The following is a 20382-nucleotide window of genomic DNA, read 5'->3' as shown; positions in this document are numbered from 1 at the left end:
TAAAATGTAGCCTCTGAAAAATTAGATTAATTCACTTTGTATTAGTTATCAAAATGCATTTTTTAAACAAGAAAGACAAACAATTTTCAGTATTTTTTTTCAAATCATTGTAGAACAACATCTATTGCAGCAAATACTCTGCAATAAAGATTGACTAGTACATGCTATAGCTGCTAGGTAGCTCTGATGAAAGAATTTGGACTATAAACATGAAGAAACAGATTATCGACAGGAAGTATGGCCTTAAGGCTCCTTCTACTGCATCCACCCTTTGTTCCTGATATAAGAGGGATTGAAACTATTTTCCAGCATTCCATCAACATGCATGTGGGCTACAGTGTTGAAACACTCAGGGAACCTAACTTTAACCTTGATTGCTCGCTTGTCATAAGAAAAATTCTTTAGTCTTTAGAAACCTATAGCACTTCTGAGGATTCAGACAGCATTTGAACTGTTAACGGTGGAAATTTATCTGCAAAAGAAAGCAAAAATGTACCATACAATCATTTACACAAGATCCTACTACCTCTTTCATTCCTCAAAGATAATCTTGTGTATTTCTAGAAATTGTTAGAAATCCTCAGTAGTAGACTGACTAAGTCTCTGTTTTGATTTCAAAGACTCTTGAAAGCCATCAACAGCTGGCTCTGGAGGATTTTTACCTTGTCATTTGAATCTGAATAGAAGAACACTCTCTTCAATATAGCAAACGTGCAAGCTTTAGAAACCTCTTCTCAGTTGGTCAGGGCTTTTTTAAGACTGGGAAAGCTTAGTTTTAAAGGCCAGAATACCAATTCTTCCTTCTTTTTGGATGACAGCTAGTGAGTACAGACCACTAGAGTATCACCCCTTTCTTGGTAAAAGTCCTACAACACAATAACAAATTCTGATTCTCAGGTAGTCTCCAGTCTGCAGAAGTCACATCAACAGCTCAGTTTAAGGTTTTCCTATGTTGGTCCCCTCAATAAACACAGATATCAACAGCATGCATGGAGAGAACATAAGAAAAGGGAATGTAAAGACAATGATACACATAATGTATCTTAATTTTTAGTGAAAATTTTTAATTACTCTCTGCTTGAAACAGACTTTCCACTGTGATCCACTATCAAGCTTGATTTTAGCTCTATTTGCAAAAGTAAAAAAGAGATATTTTGATTAATTTTATTTCCAAGTGGAGCATGCAATATGTGAAAATGTGAGTACATATTCATATATATAAACATATATATGTAATATGGAATTCTTCAGTCTTGGTTTTGATCCTATCAGAAACCAATAATGCATTTATTTATTAACATATTTCACAGGAGAAATAATTTATTCCACTGACTTTGAAACACCTAACCTGTGAGAGATGAGAGTCCTGGTGAGAGAGAACACTTTAGAAGCGGAATGAACATAAAAATTTATTTTATAATACAATTTCTTCCTAGCAGATCACAGATTTCCTGATGATGACCCTCACCCAAGAGTTACATTGCAAATAGGACAGAGTAAGATTTGCCTGTTAGAGCTGAAACTACTTCAAACATAAGAGAATCAGAATAGAACAACAAACAAGTATCTTCAGCATAGCATAGAGCTATTTTAATATAAAAACCTCAAGAAGCAATGTAAATCTGTGTTTATGCCAGCATGATCAGATATGATCTGTGGAAGCACTTTTAAAATTAAAACAGGAATTACAGTACATTGCATAAGGAACTTGTACAGAAGGTTGCTATATTAGCTTTCTTTTTCATTTCCATTAGGTGGTAACATACAAAATTTTTACTACTTCCAGGGCAATTTTCAAGCTCACAGAATAAACCAAAAGTTCAGAAAAAGAACATAATTGTTAGATTGTAAAGCCAGGGTATAAGATTAACGTTTATGGAGTATTTTCAGGAGGGCATGCAAGACCTGAATCTCATTTCAACACAGAGACAATAAAGAAAAATACTTTTAGATATCTTTCAAAGTACTTTTAGGATTTCTCATATTCCACATTGCATTAATAAAATAAGTATAAGCTTAGTACTTACCCACAGAAGCATAATCATTGGGAAGTTCAGGATAAAGTTTGTTTGTATTCTTTTTAGCTGGAAGAGAAAATAAAGTAACAACTTACAGGCCATGCTAACATACTGTAATATTTTGTATACTGCTTTTCCAGTACAAGTTCAATAGTTATGAAATGATTGCAGTTATCTAAGGAGCAGTTTAAAACTGAAAAATAAGGACTTTGTCTCATATCCCTGACCAGAAAATAAATTAACAACAGGAGTTGCACAGTAAAGCCTCACTTTCAATGAAAGCACTTTGGTAGACAAACTGTCAAAGAGCAAAATTCTGCCTCTTCTGCTCTATTGTAAAAACCTTACCAATTAAAAGACATTGACAACCTAAAAGAGAAACTATGATTTCTAGAAACCAGAATTTTCTAGAACTTGGACCAGCAGTTTCTAGTATAGCTGCTCTTTTTTACTAAGAAGTTTCATTGTACCATGAGGCTTCTATGCATCCAATAAAGAAGAGTATTTCCTTTGAAATATTATATGACTCTGCAACTATAAAGATGCTGTTTCTGTAGAAAATCTGTCACAGAGAAAAGGTTTATTAATATATAACGGACCAACCATTTACACTTTATCACTCATGGCACTATCCCAACATGCTTTCAGTGCTTGCCCAAGAAAGAGTATTAAAAAAAATTATTATAGAAGCAGTTACTATAATAACTGCATAATATCAATTTGCTTTAGTGCTCTAATTTTAAAAAGAGAATTAATTAATCAAAATAATTTAACCTGGTGGCGTAGGTCTAATAGTGGGTTTAGGTGGCTCTGGTCTAGATGATGGTCTAGCAGGTGGGTCATTTACCTAAAATACACAAATTTTTATAAAAAGTTGCATCACATCTGGACATAGATTGTGACTTCAGAGTTAAAATCACTCTTTCTCCACTGAACTCAAGAAGCATACTAAAAACTAGTGACATACGCATGACACTTAAGTAATTCACTACGGGTGTAACAAACCTGAAAGTAAATGATTATCAGCAACATCAACAAGAAAACATCTTCTATAGTCTTAGTATTATTGTAAATGTGATTGTTCGAATGGAAGACAGAAAAAGTGGAAAAATTAAGAGTATCTACACTAATCTGGTATGCTTATTATTTGCGATTAACTTGATTAGGGATACTTGATCAAACATTTCTAATCATTACCTCAGATTTGATAATGTACAATTATAAAACAAGGATATATTTTGTTTTTCTGAAGGATGAAAAGCAAACCAAGCAACATTCTTGTCCACAAGAGCCTAGCAGGGGAATACTTGAACAAATGACTTCCATTCAGTATCTGCAACGTGCTACGCCTTTAATAATCCAATAGGGAAGTTGAGAATACCACATGAACATCAACATTAACACTGACTAGGAACAGTTCAGGAACAGAAAAAGCCCATGTGAAAAAGAGGTGCACAAACCCTTCTTTGCTCCCTTGCAGAATTTCCTGGATTATTTTTTTGCTCTTCATTTTCATACACTTCAGTGAAGGATGCTAGAGTTTCATAAAGATCATCTGCTTGAGCAGGAAAAGGCACGTCACCAAGCAGGATGGCACTAGCACGAATATCCTGCCCATAAAACCTGATTAAAAAAAAGTCAGGTATTTGATCATTTTGACATTACTGAAGTTCTAGATAAATTCACCTTGTGCAAATGCTCTCCCTCTCCATCCCTGGCTCTTCATTTTTCCTACTGATTGTATATTGAGACATGACAGAACTAGTTCAACGCTGTAAATTTGGAATTCTGACCACAACCCTCATTCCCTGTGTCCCTGCACTGCTTGAGAGGACAGTGCAGTGAAGCTGTGAGTGAAGCTGAGCCCAGTAAAACAGAAGGTGCAAGGGGAAAGGTGTTGCTTTTTAGATTTGTTCTTATTTCTGATTATCCTATTCCGTTATTACTGACAATAAATTAAACCAATTTACCAATGTTAAAGGGTTTTTTTGATGAGTAAGTGATCTCACCTCTCTTTATCTCAACTCATGAGTTTGTCACACTTTTTCTCCTCCCATCCTATTGAAGAGAGGGAGTGACAAAGCAGCTCGACTGGCACATGGTGGCTAGCTAAGGTCAGATAATCTCTAAACATTCAGCATCATCTTAACACCCATTGCAAGATATCTAAGTTGAAGAAAACCTTGACCCTCAAGAAACTCTAAACTGACCATAGAATGCTCCCACAAAAAATTATTTTCCCAAATTGAATGTGTCCCAGTTAATTCTGTCACTATGCCTTCAGTGAATCACAGAATATTCTGAGTTAGAAGGGAACCAAAAGGATCATCGAGTCCAACCCTTACATGAATGGACTGAGCAGGGATCAAACCCAAAATCTCAGCATTACTTGCATTATGAACTAACCAACAGTGCTAACCTCAGGGTCTTCTAGATTTGGAGAGAACTTACTTGCGATTTGTTTCTTTCCTTTCAATTAAACAGGTTCCTTCCAGAGATACACCTGCAAACAGTCCTCGAGATTTGCAGTATGTATAGACAGCAGCAGAGCTTCTCAGAGCAACATCCCCTTCTAAGTTTCTAGAAGGAAAAAAAATTTGGTTGATATTCTTTAATATGGCTTTGCAGCATGAATAGCAGTTACCTTTTTCTTTTAATCCTTTATTTTACTTTAATCCTTTTTTCAGGCAGGACCCAGTACAAAGTAATTAATTGGTTTGAAAAGGTTTCCTCTGAAGCACAGAATAACATTGCTTCATGTGAATGCTTCCCACTAGGCTTCCTCTGGAAACTATTAACCCACATTTTAATCAAATTTAAAATTATCTGATTCAGTTTAGACTGGTGACTAGAACTCTACTCAATATATCCAAATCCTCCTAGACTTTATGGTCAGCACAAAATATTTCAAGTAAGGCCTTGTCAGACATCAGTAGATTTGAAAGATTACAGTATTTCTCCTACACAGGATCACATAATGTTTTAGTTTTGAAGACACCTCAGACAGTCTTCTCAAAATGGATACTACATGAAATTGAGATCAAGTTGCTCTGGGTTGTTTTTTCTAGCCTGTTTCTTATGAATTCTAAGCATATAGTTCCACAGACACTCTGAGCAACTGTATCAGTGCTCAGTTTTATTCATGTCAAAATTTTTTTCTCATATCCAGTTTATGACTACCACCTCTCATTCTTTTGCCATGCTTTTCAGTAAAGAACTGAGGTCTGTCTTCTTGGTGATCCCCTGTTGGGAATGCAGTCTCTTAAAAGACTTCAAGGTCTTCTCTCATCCAGGTTAAACAAGCTGAGCTCCTCAGCCTCATCATTCAGATGCTGCTTGTCCCTGGCCATTTAGGTAGCCATGCACTGCACACACTCTAGTTCAGAAACAACTTTCTACAGGTCCCAAACTGGACGCAATATTCTGGGGACAGTCTTTGAAATGTCAGCCTAAGGGGAACAATCACTTCCCTTACCTGCTGGTTACAGTTCTGTTGATATATCCCCCTACACTCTTCACTGTCTCTTCTGTCAGGAATCAACTGCTTGCTTAGCCCACTGCCCACCAGGACCCCAGCATCTTCTCTACAGGGCAGCTGCCCAGCCTGGCAGGCTCTGCCTACATAACTGCAGGGGATTCACCAAACCAGGGGTGCAGAACTTAGCACTTGTCCTTAATGTAATGAGGTTTCTTGTCGGACCTTTCCCCTAAACTCTCTAGGTCCACTGCTCTGAAGGGCAGCCCTACCCTGAAGTGCATTGGCTGCACCCTCTGATTTGGTGTCATCCACAAACGAGGATATTTTGCATATGCTTCTCCAGGTCACTGATAAAAATACCATGCAGGAGAGGTCCCAGAAGAGTCTCCTGAGAAATTGCACAGAAACCTGTCTTCAGTGTACGACATGAATCATTTACCACTGCTCTTCAAACCTGAGGATCTGGTTCTTTCCTTGTTTGAGAAAACAATTGCTCAGCAATCGTTTAGCCTGCCCCACCCTGACACCTCTGTCCCAGCTTGAACACAGAGATGTTGCAGGATGGTGTACTAAAAGCTTTTGCAGGGTAGATGACACTCATTGACCTCCCCTGACCCACAGATCTCTCTCTCTTCTGTGGAATAGGTATCACCCTTTTATTTTGTCAGAAAAGATTAAAAAAAGACATAAGGAGGCACATCTCTCATAAACAGAGTCTGTGGCAACTGGGCTTGGTAAGCCTGGAGAGAGTTGGGTGAACCTAACCACAGGCTTCAAGTATTATGAAGAAGTAATCAAGAATATGAAGCCAGGCTCTTTATAGCAGTGTATGGTGGAAGAATAAAATGTTATAGGTATAAACAGAAAAAATAAATGCTTTGACTGGATATTAGGCAAAACTTTTCCCCATGATGACAGCTGACCAGTAGAGCAGGTTGCCCAGAGACCAAGCAGTATCCATCTTGGGAGATTTTCAAGACCCAACTGGAAAAAAAGACTGAGCAACTTAATCTAAAGTCATAACAGACCTTGCTTCAAGCAGGAGGTTGGATTAGCAACCTCGTAAGGTCTGTTTCCAAGTTAAATTTTTCTGTGATTATGTCATCTCATCCTTCAAAGTAAGCTGGCTTAACCACTTAAAGGTTAGAAAGAAATTATATGGTGTAGTTTTTATTTCCTGTCAGGCAGATCTGTGGCGACAGAAAGCACAGACCCATACATTAATGAAAATAATAGTTCTGTCGGTACAGTAGCACCTGTGCTCTTCATTAAGCCCAGCCAGTCTCCTGCAAAAAGAGGAACAGTTTCCTTCTACCAATAAATGACGTATCAGGAAGGAAAAAGAGAAAAACCAAAAAAGTGTCTGGTGAGAACAATATGGTCGAGTCAACACACAGGTTGCCCAGGTTGTTCTGTAACTCAGCAAAAAAAGCAACATCAATGTTTACATATAACTTTAACAATTACCTTCCATATACACCATATTAGGACAGTATTTTACCCACCTCCCCAGAGGTCCAATTGCCACAGTAAGATTTCCTCCAAGTGTAAGATTCCCTCCTTTGGCAAAAGCTTCTACTGCTCTTTCATGATTAAGTATTATCACTAAGTCTGAAACCTATAAAATATCAAATACAAATAGCATTTGTACTATGTACTATGTTTTACTATGTATTATTATGCACTATGTTTTTTAAGAAGAAAGAACAGCAGAGGAGAAGCGCTTCCTTTATTGCAAAGGATTCTTTTGAAACAGCTTTCATAACAAAGTTGATTCTTTTTCTGCAAGGTATTTTGAAAAAAAAATTCCTTCCAACTACTTTTTCAATCAAATTTGACTGATTTTTTTCAAAGTGCTGATATGGTCAGTATGTGATAAACAGTAGTTATAACAGAAACCCTATTTTAATTCAGAATTTCCTAATTTAAAATTTCTTATTTTCTAGAGCTTATGCAAACAATTACGAAGGCATTTTCAGATGTAAATAATTTTGATCCTTCCATAATTAAATAATAAAAGGAAGACAGAATTTACAAAGAACAAAAGAATCAAAAATTACTGTCCAAAGAATAAAAATCAGAAAGGACACAGGTCTTCTAGCCATGGATAAAACTTTGTTTTCTTGATAGGGGCTTTTTATATATATTATGCGTGCGTGTGTGTGTCAAATATTAACCAACTTTTTAAGACTTGAATATGAGATGTAGTCAGTTTTTTCAAGAACCTACTAAATCAAATAACTGAAGAAGTAGCAATGTATTTTTGAAAGATGCAAAATGCAAAAAAACCCAATTGTTTTTAAAAGATTTTATTTTGCCTGAATTGTGACATAAGACATAATACTATAAAAGTATAACTGTTCTATTTAATAAATTTCATAAAAGTCTCCTCCAACACTTCTCCCAACCTAGGGAGCATTTTAAAGCAGGCAAAAGTCTTTCAAACACATGCATGATCCTATACAGATCACTCTATCTTACCTGAAAGTTCAGAAAACCCACTAAATGAGGTAAAAACCCCACAAAGCTACAGCAGTGTCAGCAGATTACACTTCAATACCTTACTGTGATGGATTATCTTTTCAACAGGTATTTTGACTACCCAAGGTCTCCTGCACCTGATTTTTCATCTGTTGGACTTGATTGAAAGCCAGGTTCAGAAAAAACTTTCAACTTACCCCAAATTCCAAACAGTGACAGCAGGGAATACAAGAGGAAATACCAGATTATTTGCAAAACAAGGTTGGCCTAGGATTATTACACACAGCATAAGAGAAGTCTTTCTTGTTAGCCCCCTGTGGTAGCCTCCACCCCATCCCAAACAAAAGATGGCTGACCGGAGTAGTTTTTGAATCATTCAGGGACAGAGAAAGAAAACCTTCAAAGAAAGCATTTATATGAATTTAAAAATTCGTCTTTAATTTGAGATACCAAGTTGTTAACTGTGACTTCTGAAGCCTGTGATTTCCTTCTTGTTATTTAAATCCATCCAGAAGTACCATGACAACTATTTCAACTATAATCTCCCCTATCAGAATAAAATTTATCCAGTTTCTAAAATATTTAAGTTTATATATGACTAAAAGAATGCTGAAATTGGATTTTGGGCTTCTTAGACACTCAGGTATTTCTCAAAAGCATATATTTTCTAGAAGAAAAATCAAATTGTGGTAAGGGAACAGCATTTTGTAAGCTGACTAAAATTTCAAATGAAGGGCACAATATTACTCTGAAGAAAACCCTCTCACAAATAGCTTTGATATTAAAATTGTTTAAGTATCAATAGTAAATGGCTACATTATTTAAAGTATCAGATATGGATAATTAAAGGAATAATTTTATAGATTAATCAAAACATATGAAGAGCCTGTTTAACTGTTTTAAAAAGAAACAAACACCCTAAACCTTACAAAAAACCAAACTCTGTAGTTCAAACCATATGTTTTATAGTGCATTCAGATCAAGTAGTCATGAAAACCGAAGAAAATCGCTTACAAAAATTAATGATTTTGTATTCACAGCATCGTTTAAAAACTGCACTGCAATAAGGCTTGAGATCACACAGTGAACAATGAGGATACATTAAAATACTGATCTGTTGCTCATTATGTGAGTGCTGGCTGACTGGCTGCCAGGACAGGGATAGCTCGTTAGTTGTAGGAGACGTACTGGGGGCTGACATGGACCACCCAGAGCAGCTACACATGGATTCTTCTGAAGAGCAGAATGCCCATTGCAAGAGATCTTGTTGGCAATATATTGCTACTCTGATTTTCTTTGAGAATGAGCAGAACAGAAGCTAAACAAAGAAAAGAGAAGGACAAGTCGGGAGGCTAGAGTGAGAAAGAGAAGGAAAGATGAAAACAAGTGTGAAGGAGCTGTGAGGAAGAAGAAATGAGAAGCAGAAGCAGAGCACTGACAGGACTCAGTTCACCAGGATTTCTCCAAACATGTTGAGAGTCCTTTACTTAACCATTTCTGCTACCTGGAAACTAGCTCCTCTTCCATAGCATTCCTTCAGAAGAGGCACCATCAGTTTTGTGCTCTCAGACTGAAGAGTCATGTCAGTAACCACAAGTGTGAGTGGGAAATGCGAGAAGTACAGAAATATTAGCCGGACTCCATTTTACTCCACCTTCAATACTTTTTTAATTCCAATTGGCTTATATGCCAACACTGACAGGAAGCTTTCTGTAAGTGAAAAACTCACTCTGCTAGAAGTGAGAAATCAAGGAAACAAGTGTAATGTCCCTTCTTTTCATCTAATTGTCACCAAACAATTAGACTGATAGGATCAAATCCCCTATTTTGTTTGTCTTGCATAAATTAATTTTATAATAACCTTTTTTGGTACAGAAAAGTAGATACTAGATACAAGTAGATACAAGATTTCCCTAGTATTTAGATGTTTGCCAATGCATTTTAATTTCTTGCAAAAAAAGATACCAACAAGTATTTCAAATGCAAAATCATACCTCAATTCCAATTTCAAATCCACCACCAAGGCCAGCAATTCCTATTGCAGAAGGAGCAGACCAGGCTGTTGTTCAAAACGAGATAAATTTACAGAATTTTAACCATGTATTACAAGAAATACTCATTTTATTATTACACTTAAAAACCACTAACAAATTTTTCACTTAAAACTATGTTCAAAATCACTACAGCAGAATCACAGAACGACAATGCCTCATCCCATAGGAAGGAATTTAAGAAATATAAACCTTTGGGATCTAAACAAATCTTTGGTATAAATTATTTATCTCACAGTTTTCATAATTGGAAATAATTAATTTTTCTAATGAGCTTTAAACTATGTGCTTTTATATTTCATTCTTTTACATAAAGATTTGAAAGCATTTACATCTGGTCAAACAAAAGTACAAAAACTTGAAAACAGCATTGTCCTCTACTGGCCTGACTCTTCATATATCTCCCATTTCATGCTATGAAAAGAAATAATGAAGAAAAACTATTTTTATTTTTTTTTTAATTCTCACACAAAATACAAAAGGAAAATATCCACTTACTTCCATTAGGAAGACGAGCTAACACAATTCCACTTCCACCTCGAGCAGTCACCAAAAATCCAGCTTTGATAACAGACAAAACTGCAAGGCCTTTGGCTTTAGCTATTACATGAGCTGAAACAGCAAAATCATTTATTCAAGATCTTGTAAGAGACGTTCTAAGAGGAGGAGAAAACAAAACCCTACATTTAACAATTTACAACACGTAAGAGTCAAATAATTGAAGGAAAGCTTAAAGAAAACTGCAAAAGAAGTTGAATTGATAATGACTTCATTCCAAAGTGAACCACAAAGTCAGTCAGGTCACATCAGCCTGTAACAACCTGTACACTGACACAACTGATTGACCTACCTTGATTAGCTCATAAAGAGTTAGTTTGCTTACTTAGTGCCCCACACCTTGTGTGTGAGTAGCCTTAGCAAGACAAACAGAAAATAGGCAGTGAATGGCTGACAACAACATCTCCATAAATTTTTTAAGGAGTTCAAATTTAAATCAAAGCAACACACAGCAGACTAATCAGCTTATAGCATTATGCTGTGTTTGTGGCAAATACAGTGTCATCATCCTCCAAGTCTTACTGCAGACCTGCCGGAAATTAACAGCTATGAATTCAAAGCCACAAACAGCAGCTCCAGATGGAGGAAGACACTAGAGAAATACAGAGTAACAACTGTAAAAATAAAGAGGACAGCAGCAAATAAGAGTGCTTAACCAGTATCAAAGGAGAAATGCACCTTGACCTCTTTGCTTCAACTTACTTTCATTTAGGCCAATTGTAATAAACACTGATATTCAAGAACTAGAGCTACTGTTTCAGGGTCTTTCTTAAGAACATACATTTACAGGGTGAGCATGAGACAGTCCATCTATCCATTCCAGAGGGAAGCCTTCCAGTGTACATATCCTATGGTTGGTAAATATTCAAAAGATCTCTTCTAGTAACATCTGCCAAGAATGCAGCAAACTGAAACCCTTTACTTCTCGAGTATTTTCAAAGAAGTTATGGCACTCGAAATCTTCATTCATCTCTAAGTTGTGATCAGTGAAAATGGAGGGAATTAGCAAAAAGAGCATGACTGCAACACAGGGGAGTGGTGAAGGTTTTAGCTGAATCAAAATATTTTCTTTACTCACGAGGTATGATTTTATCTGGTCCATTTCTGGAAGTTATTTCTGTAAATTCTCGTAATATTTTAGCTGCCTTTTTAGCTTCTGACTTCAGGTTGGAAGGTATAGGGTTGTTCACTGTAAAATATGAAATAAATAAATTATATCTATGGTCAGTTCAGGATATCTCATTTGAAAAAAAAAAGTATGATTTGTATGAGAAAAGACAATCTTTACAAATAAAGGGTAAACCAAACAAACACAAAACCAGGAAATACAAGAAATTATCTTCTGCATCAGACCCACATTTTGCCTCTGACAGTTTTAACAGAAGATACCACTTAGTAAAACAAACAAGCCTTTTTTGCAATCTGTTTCTCTTGTACTGGCTCAGAATCCACACTGATAACAGCAAGGGAGTTGGAGTTCTTCTTGTCACTATTTATTTATGGGCTTATTTCATATGAATTTGTCTAATACCTTTTCAAATCTGTTGATACTCTGCCTTCAGAATTCTTGCTGCAGCAATTCATCACCTGCTACTTAAAGAAATTTGAGAACTATTGTAATTTAATCTACTAGTCACAGTGAATGCCTGCTAGCTCAAGTCTCACAAGATCTGGTGAACACCTAAGAAATTCAACTTGTCCACTAGCTTCATGCTTTTATAAATAGCCACAGCCCCCACCCTCCTCCACTTTTTCAGTAGTGTCAGACTTAGTCCCTCCTCAAGGTAGTTGCTCCATCACTGATCACTCTTACTTGCTCTTCTCTGTACCACCCTCAGCTCTGTTGTCCTTCAAAATGGCAACTGTTGACCAGTGAACTCTAAAATGTTCAAGTCCCTTCAGGAAACTTCTCTTACAGAGCTAAACTTGTAGCATGTTCTGAAAGTGAACAAAATTCTGTTTCAGACTAAGAAATTGCCTTTAGAAATCTACTTCCTGTTGAAGGGCTTATCCATATTTTCTTTCCAGTGTGATTCAACATAAGCTCCTTGTACATTTCAACTGAGGAAAAAGCACAGAATAAATTATGTTTATAAAGCTGCAGACTACAGGCTAAAAACCACACAAAATCTTGAAATCTACCCCTCAAACTCATAAGATCATAAATTCTACAGAAATGTGTTAATCCAATTTAGATCTACCAGATCTGCTGTCATTAGTCAATGACCAAACAGAATCAAGTATTATCAAATATTAATACTTTGCAATAGTATAAATACCATTTTATGTATGAATAGTAATGTTTCACCTGTAGATTTGAAAACAGAGGCCTTAGTACAGATAAAAAGATATGATTTAGTCTTGACTGTTACATCTACTAAAGTCCCTCAAAGCTATGACTTAAATTACTCTTGTTTTCCTGTCTGGACATATCAACACTCACTATTTCCAAGTTTATCAGCAGCAAACTGTACAGGTAACACATGAATATATTGCCAGACCGAAAATGCACCTAGTCTCATGCTGTGTCTGCAAAAAACTAGTGACAGCATTTCCATAAAACTGTACTGTTCTTAAATTTGCAAAAGCATAGAAAAGACTGCCTAGACAAAAAATAATCAGGCAAAAGTGGCCTAGATTTTGAATTGGTGTTCTCTGAACCTTCATTCATTTCTACACTCTTCATGGGCAGCATTCCCACCCAAAAGAGGACTAAATATATTTTGAAATTGAATCAATGAAGCTTGGACAGCAATTTAGCACAGACTAAGTGAAGCACATCGCAGCAAGTCAGCCAAGTCTTTGTCCAGGCTCCATTGACTAGAATAGGAACTGCACCTCCACTTTTTGAAATGAAGAATATTCCTCTAACATGTTCTTCAGGAAAGAAGGAAGATTCCCAGAAAAAGAGATTTTTACTGCTGAATCTCTGGACATGCATCCCCTGTGGAAGACTGTAGCATAACATTTAACTTTGGTGAAAATGCAGCAGGTATAACATTGGAGAGTCTGAAGTGACACAGGTATCACACGTCTGTGGGGAAATACCAGCCTCTTTTGGGAACAAAAGGAAATAAATGCATAGAATGCAACAGACTCTAAACCGCACTGCCGCATCAGAGAAGAAATACTAATTCTATCTCTTGATCATCCCTTCTCTTTTCAGAAAACTAAGATGATAGCCAAGAACCTGAGTGTGAAAGGATAGGAGAAGGTGAAGCTCTAAGAACTCAGGACCTTCTGGAAAAGCTCTTGGCACGTGAAATTTTCTGTGACTGTTATGGCATTAAAAATGTTAGAATGCTTGCAAGAGTTTTGAATTTCTTCCATGATTTGAAGGCTTCACTGGCCTGGAATCTGGCTACATGGCAAGAGGAGAAGCCAGTGTAGCTCAAACAAAACGTGAACAGACAATTGTTTTTGGTAGATTAACAAACTGGCTTGGAGCAAATGTCTCCATTACTTCTCTTGTTTGTACTTGACACCGCATTTTCAAGTCAGAGAGTAAACACTACCAACATGTTGTAAGAGAGAAATAAGATTTTTATTTTTGTATGGAGATACATTGAGGCAGTCCCAAAAGAAATACAGAAACACCATTCTTCTCAAGAAGGCATGAAGAATAAACTTAGCATATTATTCTGCCAGTTACCTTACATGCAGGGACACTTTCACGGTTTCAGAAGTGGGCTAAGAAATGGGTGATATTTCTAAAGTACTGTGGAGATACAGAGAAGCAAATAGGGAAGAAAAATAGAAAGATGCTGAGCACTTCCAACTGCAGAGCTCAAAGCAACACCTTGTAGAGAAAGGTTGCAAGTAAGGTGACTTATATCCAGATTTTAATTTAGACTGTAGCAGGTATGAAAATCAAAGTGACTTTAACTGGCAAGCAAGCACGGCACAGAAAGGTTTTAATAACGTGCAGGATCAACAAGCCAACTGATTAAACACTTTCATGCTGGAAATCAACACCATCATTCAAAGTGGCTACCAAATGATTCCTTCCACACAGGCTCATTTTGAGTTCCTTTATTTACATCCACAATGTTCTGCAGACACTAAGGAATTGGCAGGATGCCTTCAGGGGTCTTGAGGAACTGATGGCGTGTTTAAAAAAAAACCAAACAAGTCCACATCTTGACCTCAATTACGCATAATATAATGCTTGATAAACCCTACCTGGACTCCCACTTTGCCAAGATTTTTAGAACTGCAGTAAAAGAAATACAGTATTTTTTATCACTGGGGAAAGGGGAAAGTTTGGGTTATGTTCCACTCATGATTTTGTTGCCAGAATTCAAGATTAAATAAGAACATGAACAACAGTCAATACTAAAAAGGCAAAGTTTAATGGTTCGCTGTATAGTACGGGTGAAGTCTCACTTCTTATGACTGAATTTTACATCAATTTCATAAAATTTTCTCCAAAGCCCAAGAAAATTATGGGTTTTTCAGTAAAAAAACCTTAGTAAATGAGAAATAGCACAAACATGTCAAAACCAGTTCAAAACTAGTTATTCACTTAAAAAAAAAGTACATGGAGGTTTGTACTACGAAATGGTGGAATCTGCCCCAAAATAAAATAGAAATAAAATAAAATAAATAAAGTTTATAGTGAAGGTTGAGGAGCAAATTTTTGCTTCTTTAAACAGACAAAACCATAAGTGGGATTCCTGTGTCATAAAAATGGTTTCAACTTCTTTTTATCTATCAAATTGTCCTCCTTCCCCTCAAGTTTACCTTAGGATTTGAACTGTAAAATTAATTCCTTAAAAATTCATTTAAAATTGGAAGTCTACTGAAAAGATGCTATAGGCATGCCTGCTTTTTAACAAAAATACTGCATGAAATATTTAGACATGAGCAGAATTTCTGTGTGCAGTTTACCCTGTCAGTAACATAGGGAATAGTCCTATAGCACTGTCTTCACTATTAGCTTTTAAGTATGCATATATAATTGTCTGCTTTGTATTCAAGCAATGCTCAGGAAAGAAGTAACCATGAGCAATAAGACAATAATATCTATCAGGAGGATATACTGACTGATGGATTTGGAATACCGTGACCAGCGAATGCTCAGCTGGGAGCAAGCTTCATTTGCAGTCCTGCTTGTTGTTGAAAGGAGAAGATATTGAGCGTATGTGAGTCAGCAACACAAACCCCATGGGGGAATATCACACCAAAATTGATTAACTGCTTAATTTGTAAGCTGATGAGGCAAGTGCGTCAGCCTCTAATTTACATTCTGACTAACAGTAATAACGTGTTGGCTGAACATTTGGGGAAATTATCTGAGCAAGGTGCAATAAAGAATAAATAAATCCTTTTTACTTAAAAGCTATAGCTAATTCTGATATAAAAAAAAATTCTGCTGAATATGAACAGATGAAATAAAGCATGGTGGCATTATGAGAATCCAAACATCAAAAGTACAGTTTCAAAGAATTGATGACAAAGGGGAGACAAAGCCTCACATGCAGATTTCATGCATGCGTTGCCCACATATGTATGCGCTTTGAAGTATTTGATGGTGGAAGGTAGTTTTGTGTTTGTTTTCTTTTTGTTACAAAAAGAAGAAAAAACCCAATGACAAATACCTCATGAGCCTTAGATATTAATCCAGTCTTCACTTTCACTTCACTAAAAAGTTCAGAAATGGCACAAGAATACATTAAAGCACAGCTGATTTGCAAATACCCACATTTACATCAATTACATAAATGCTAAAAAGCTTGTAGGAACAGAGAAAATTCAAAATTACGATTATGAACATTCAGCAACATGTGAACTAGCATAGTCAAGAAAAGTTAAAGAACATCATCTAATGGGAAAGAGAAACCTCAAAAACAGGACTGTGCAGCATTGGAAAAGAGCCTAAACAAGTGATTTCAATTTGGCATTACAATCAAAGAGATTAATGTAATTTTGGTTTCACAGATGTGCAATGTGATACTGTGGCAGCCAGCTCCAGCCTTGGGATTCATCTGGCACTTGGCATTCCTTGAACAGCATACAAGACGTGCATCGCAAGCACTTTGCCTCGCCCAAGAAAAAGTGATGCAATATAGAGCAGTGGATGACAAGCAGCAGATTATGCTAAACATGTCTCTATCAGTCACTCTCCATTTACTACTTCCAACACTTGAAGACAATGATGGACAGTAAAGAAGCCAGGTCAATGAAATATCAAGAAAAGACCTGTGAATTTCAAGGAAATAGTGGCACAAGTTCAAAAGCAACCTGAAGGAAAAGGTTGTAATAAAGGCAACAGACACACTCTTTAGTTGAAACCTAGCAAGCTACTGCTGTCAGAGCCTGAGGTCCTTATTCGTGCTTTTGGAATCAACAGCAACAAGCAGATACTGAATCCTCAGGACTCAAAGGAGCAGAAAGGGGAAAGGCTCAGAATGTGCACTTTCCTTATCCTGCTGGAAAGGACTATTGGGATAGCAAAAAGGAGTGTAGGAAGGCAGTAGAAGGGAATGAGAAAGCCTTACTGACACAGTGGTTCATGTCAATTGGTTATGTTGTATAATTCTGCCACTGGCATCTGAAGAACAGCAAGTGTAACAGGACACAACAGAAAATACATCAGTGTAAGGCAATGGAAGCAGATTTGAAAATTAGAAAACAAGGTCTCTGTACAGTGAAGCTTTGCACTTATCTCATGTATTTCTACCAAGATCTCTATCACTTGGATTCCTGAAATTTTACCAACTTTCATGCTGTATTGTTGATCAGCAACACTGGTGTGAGAAGTTAGTGACAAGTCAGTGACATAGGAGTAATGGCAGGGTACAAGTAGCAGGCCCTACCTGGCCTTGCAGAGTGTCAGCTGGAAAACTCTGATGTGTGCTTTCACAATCCTAATGGTTTGTACATTATGAATTAATGTAACTACACTTTTCTCCTTCCCCACCTGGGATAACAAGTTGTTTACTGGATGGCACTGCTCTAAGCTGGTGCTGGTGGTGATGAGGGAGAGCAGACCAGAAAGGCCTGCAAAACCTGCAGGCTTTACCATATTGAAATCAAGGAGTTGGAAGTATTTTAAGGTTTATCTAAGACAGATGGAAATACATTCTTTTCAAACATTGCATTGGAAAGAAATGAAATAGTGTTTAAAAATAGAGCTAAAAATTAAAAAAACCCATCCACTGTAATCCATATTAAAAGCATCCTGTTTTACCTGCAATAACCTGCTAAAGTTAGCTGTTCACAACAGCCTGCACACAGGAAAAACCTCATGAATGTACTGTTACAAATTCAGCCTTCAAGAACTTGAACTCAAATATGAAAAAGGAATGACACACAGCAGGAGAAAGCACCTTCTCTAAAAGGAACACAGCCCAACAACCCTACATTGCAAAGAGGAGAATCTCACAGACATTTCAATCAGTATCGAAAGCTGAGATATTTACAATATTTTGAAGAATTTTTAATGGAGACAGTTATAGTAAGAAATTATTATTGAATTTATGAAGCTTATATTTAAAAAATAACATCTATTTAAAGTACAGCAATCGGTGGAGGTGGGAGGAATGACAAAGGTAATTTTAAAGATTAAAACTCCTGAAAACTTTTATGGAAACTTAACATTTCACCTATAGGTTTATTGCAAGACGGTTAAGAAGTCAATGACAAGAAACCCATCACTGGATTACATTCGGATATTGGCATGCAAATCCACACTATGAAATCAACCCAAAACGTAAAGAATCACAAGACTTTATTAAAAGAAAGAACCATTTGAAACACAGGTGGCTTTTCATTGATAGTAATGGAGATAAGGAACAGCTTTCTTCCTTTATTTCTTCCTTTGTTCTCACCTCTGAAAGTCTGAGGTTTTGAGTTTTGGGGGGCGGGGGTTGTGGGTGTGTTGGGGGGTTTTTTAGACATATTACTATGAGTTACAAAAATCAAAATACCTGTAAAGATAACTTACAAGGAAGTCAGTACTATTGGAAGCATGTAAGTGTGGTGACTGTAAACCTAGAGAGGCAAACTGCCTCACCCCAGCCAGCACTTGCACTACTTCCACCATTAGCTGATACTCCAAGGCAAATAACTTTGCAGCCTTTATGACAGAATCACTGAATGGTTTACATTGTAAGGGGCCTGAAAGACCATCCTGTTCCAAGACCCCTGCCATGGGCTAGGACACCTTCCATGAGGCCAGGTTGCCCAAAGTCTCGTCTAACCTGGCCTCAAACTTCTACATATGGGACATCCACAGCTTCATGGGGCAACCTGTTCCAGTGCCCCACTCACAGTAAAGAATTTCTTCCTAACCTCTAATTTAAATCTCTCCTCTTTTAGTTTAAAACAACTATCTGCCCATGCAAAAAGTCCCTCTACCTCTCTTCATAAGTCCCCTTTAAGTACTGGAAGGCCGCAGTGAGGTCTCCCTGGAGCCTTCTCTTCTCCAGGCAGAAAAAACACAGCTTTCGCCACCTGTTTTCATGGGACAGGTGTTCCATCCCTTTGACCATCTCTATGGCTGTCCTCTGGATTTGCTTCAACAGGTCCACATTTGTCTCATGCTAAGAATTTCAGAAGTGGACACAGTACTCCAAGTGGGGTCTGAGGAGAGCAGAGGGGCAGAACGCAGTTGGCTTTCTGGGCTGCAAGTGCACATTGCCAAGTCATGACCAGCTTTTTACCCACAAGAACGCCTAAATCCTTCTCAGGAGTGCTGTTCTCAGTGAATTCTTCTCCCAGTTTGTACTTTTATCTGGGATTGCGCTGATCCAGGTGCAACACCTTGCACTCAGACTTGTTGAACTTCATTTGGTTCTCATGGTTCCACTTCGGAAGTTTGTCCAGGTCCCTCTCGATGGCATCCCAGCCTTCTGCTGTACCAACAGCACTGCTTAACTTCACATCATTGGCAAACTTGCTGAGGGTAAGCACCTAACTTTGGTTTAAACCTTTCTACTACGACATTTTTAAAGGAGTAAACTCTTCATGGTAAAGTTTTTAGGGTGTTGCCCTCTAAGCCCAGATGTTTTGTAAAATTAGGCTTACAGAGATGGAAAGAGAGATGTCAGTTGATGACCTTTTTGAAAGCAAAGCAAAATTTATTTGAAAAGCTGTAACTATATAAAGTGACGCACCCCAAATAAGCTTAGCCTCTGTAGGGGCTGTCTGATACAAACTAAATTGTATGGAAGTACATAAATGAAGTATTTATGCCTATTAGCTGTGGCATGTACAGTGTCCAAAATCATATTAAGATTTTTGGTCATCTCTAAAGTTTACAAGCTGCCTTTTCAAATTTTGCTACCAATTATGTATGCACTTCTAGGCCATGGGAACTCAGTATTTTTCACGTGGAATATCAATTTTGCTAATGCTAAAATAACCCTACACCATACAAAAAACCATGTCCCCAGTTTCACTGTGTGCATATTTTTATTGTATTTCACCACAAAGAGAAAAGGACTTAAGTAATTCAAACACAAAGTTTCTCACTTCATAACTTCATGTGATATCAGTCCTCAGTCCCACTTTGAGTTGACCATTTCCTTCAGAAAAGTCAAGGGAAAAAAACCCTGTAACACAGTTACTTTCATTGCCAAAGCCTTTGATGAGCTGGGCTCCCAGGAGGTTTTGCACTGAAGTCAACTTGAAGAAAATTCTAATTAGAGATGCTGAAATTTCTCTCATCTCCTTTTCTGATGAGAGCTGGAATACGTGATGATAAAGTGTTAGTGACAAAGCTGAACAACGTAGTTTAAAGAAAAATGTGTTCCTTGTGTATATCCAAGATATTTCAATGACGTTATGCCTC

General features: G+C 37.1%; 1 protein-coding gene across 3 annotated transcripts in view; it reads right to left on the bottom strand.

Moving 5' to 3' along the window:
• SH3YL1 (SH3 and SYLF domain containing 1) overlaps positions 1 to 20382 on the bottom strand; it is a 45114-nt gene that overhangs the window by 21129 nt on the left and 3603 nt on the right. For all 3 annotated transcript variants that reach the window (XM_071548414.1, XM_071548416.1, XM_071548415.1), the window contains 8 exons: positions 11665 to 11775; positions 10527 to 10640; positions 9972 to 10036; positions 7002 to 7114; positions 4470 to 4598; positions 3479 to 3641; positions 2793 to 2865; positions 2028 to 2084 (listed from right to left, as the gene is read on the bottom strand). In XM_071548414.1, coding sequence (XP_071404515.1) covers positions 2028 to 2084; positions 2793 to 2865; positions 3479 to 3641; positions 4470 to 4598; positions 7002 to 7114; positions 9972 to 10036; positions 10527 to 10640; positions 11665 to 11775 — 825 coding nt within the window. The remainder of the gene's footprint in view (positions 1 to 2027; positions 2085 to 2792; positions 2866 to 3478; positions 3642 to 4469; positions 4599 to 7001; positions 7115 to 9971; positions 10037 to 10526; positions 10641 to 11664; positions 11776 to 20382) is intronic.

This window comes from Pithys albifrons, chromosome 2 (genome assembly GCF_047495875.1).
Source record: "Pithys albifrons albifrons isolate INPA30051 chromosome 2, PitAlb_v1, whole genome shotgun sequence".
NCBI classification, from domain to species: Eukaryota; Metazoa; Chordata; class Aves; order Passeriformes; family Thamnophilidae; genus Pithys; species Pithys albifrons.
This window is presented reverse-complemented; position numbering and strand designations above follow the sequence as displayed.